At 42.4% G+C, this 865-nt stretch overlaps 1 protein-coding gene across 1 annotated transcript in view; it reads left to right on the top strand.

Annotated features, from left to right (window-relative positions):
* Window positions 1–865, top strand: part of LOC119586054 — a 2905-nt gene extending 2040 nt beyond the window's left edge. The window contains exons 2-3 of the mRNA XM_037934756.1: window positions 174–273; window positions 417–865. Coding sequence (XP_037790684.1) covers window positions 174–273; window positions 417–790 — 474 coding nt within the window. The 3' untranslated portion in view covers window positions 791–865. The remainder of the gene's footprint in view (window positions 1–173; window positions 274–416) is intronic.

Raw genomic sequence — 865 nt, 5'->3', positions numbered from 1 at the left:
AACTTGCATTAGTATGGAGGTCATGAAACGTCGTCTATCAACCTTTTTGTATTATTGCGTCGTGTGCAAACACTCACATGGCTGTTTTATTAAATTACTATTTTTGTTATTTTCACAGCATTGTCATTGTTACATTTTTGCATTTCCTAATATTATTCGGTCTTGTGTTGCAGAAACAGTGTAGCCCAATCTATCTGGCCATCTTCGTAGTATGCGGTCTCTTCATTACCATGTGTATACTTACCGATATGTGGATTTTAATCATCTTAACTTGTGAGCAGATATGTTTTACTGTATAGACATGAATCGTGCAAGGTGTAATCTGGCAAATTTGCTTATTAAGAAATATCAAATTCTAAATAATTCCGTGTCGATTAGTAAGCGTTATATACACTATACCAGATTTCGTTCCACAGGTCTTTTTGCACCCGCAGTTTGCCAAAAGATGCCAAAGGTGACGCAGAGGGTGCAGCGTGAAGAAACGGGAACAGAAGCAGACACAGAGGGTAGAATCACACAGTTAGCAAACGATAGGCCTGTATACACTGCCACATATTTCAGTGCTCCTAACCCACCCTTAGAAGAACTCAGTGTCTCAAGACTGGAAGGTCAGCGTGCAACGAACCTGAGCGACCATCACCCCCTTCCAACAGCCGACCTTCCTCCGCCTTACTTCGCACTGGAGAATGAGGCGACGGACCCATCTCAGGGCTCTCCGGCCTCGCTCTACGTTATTCGTCCACCAATGCTTGAGCCTCCCTCTTACCAAGAGGCAGTTCAGATGTCGTAGAATTCATGCATGCTGGACAATTAAATTGTTGTCCAGTGTTTATTTCGATTAAAAAATGTACAAGAGTTTTCGTCT

The sequence above is a fragment of the Penaeus monodon genome, chromosome 20, assembly GCF_015228065.2.
Source record: "Penaeus monodon isolate SGIC_2016 chromosome 20, NSTDA_Pmon_1, whole genome shotgun sequence".
Taxonomy (NCBI): Eukaryota; Metazoa; Arthropoda; class Malacostraca; order Decapoda; family Penaeidae; genus Penaeus; species Penaeus monodon.
This window is presented reverse-complemented; position numbering and strand designations above follow the sequence as displayed.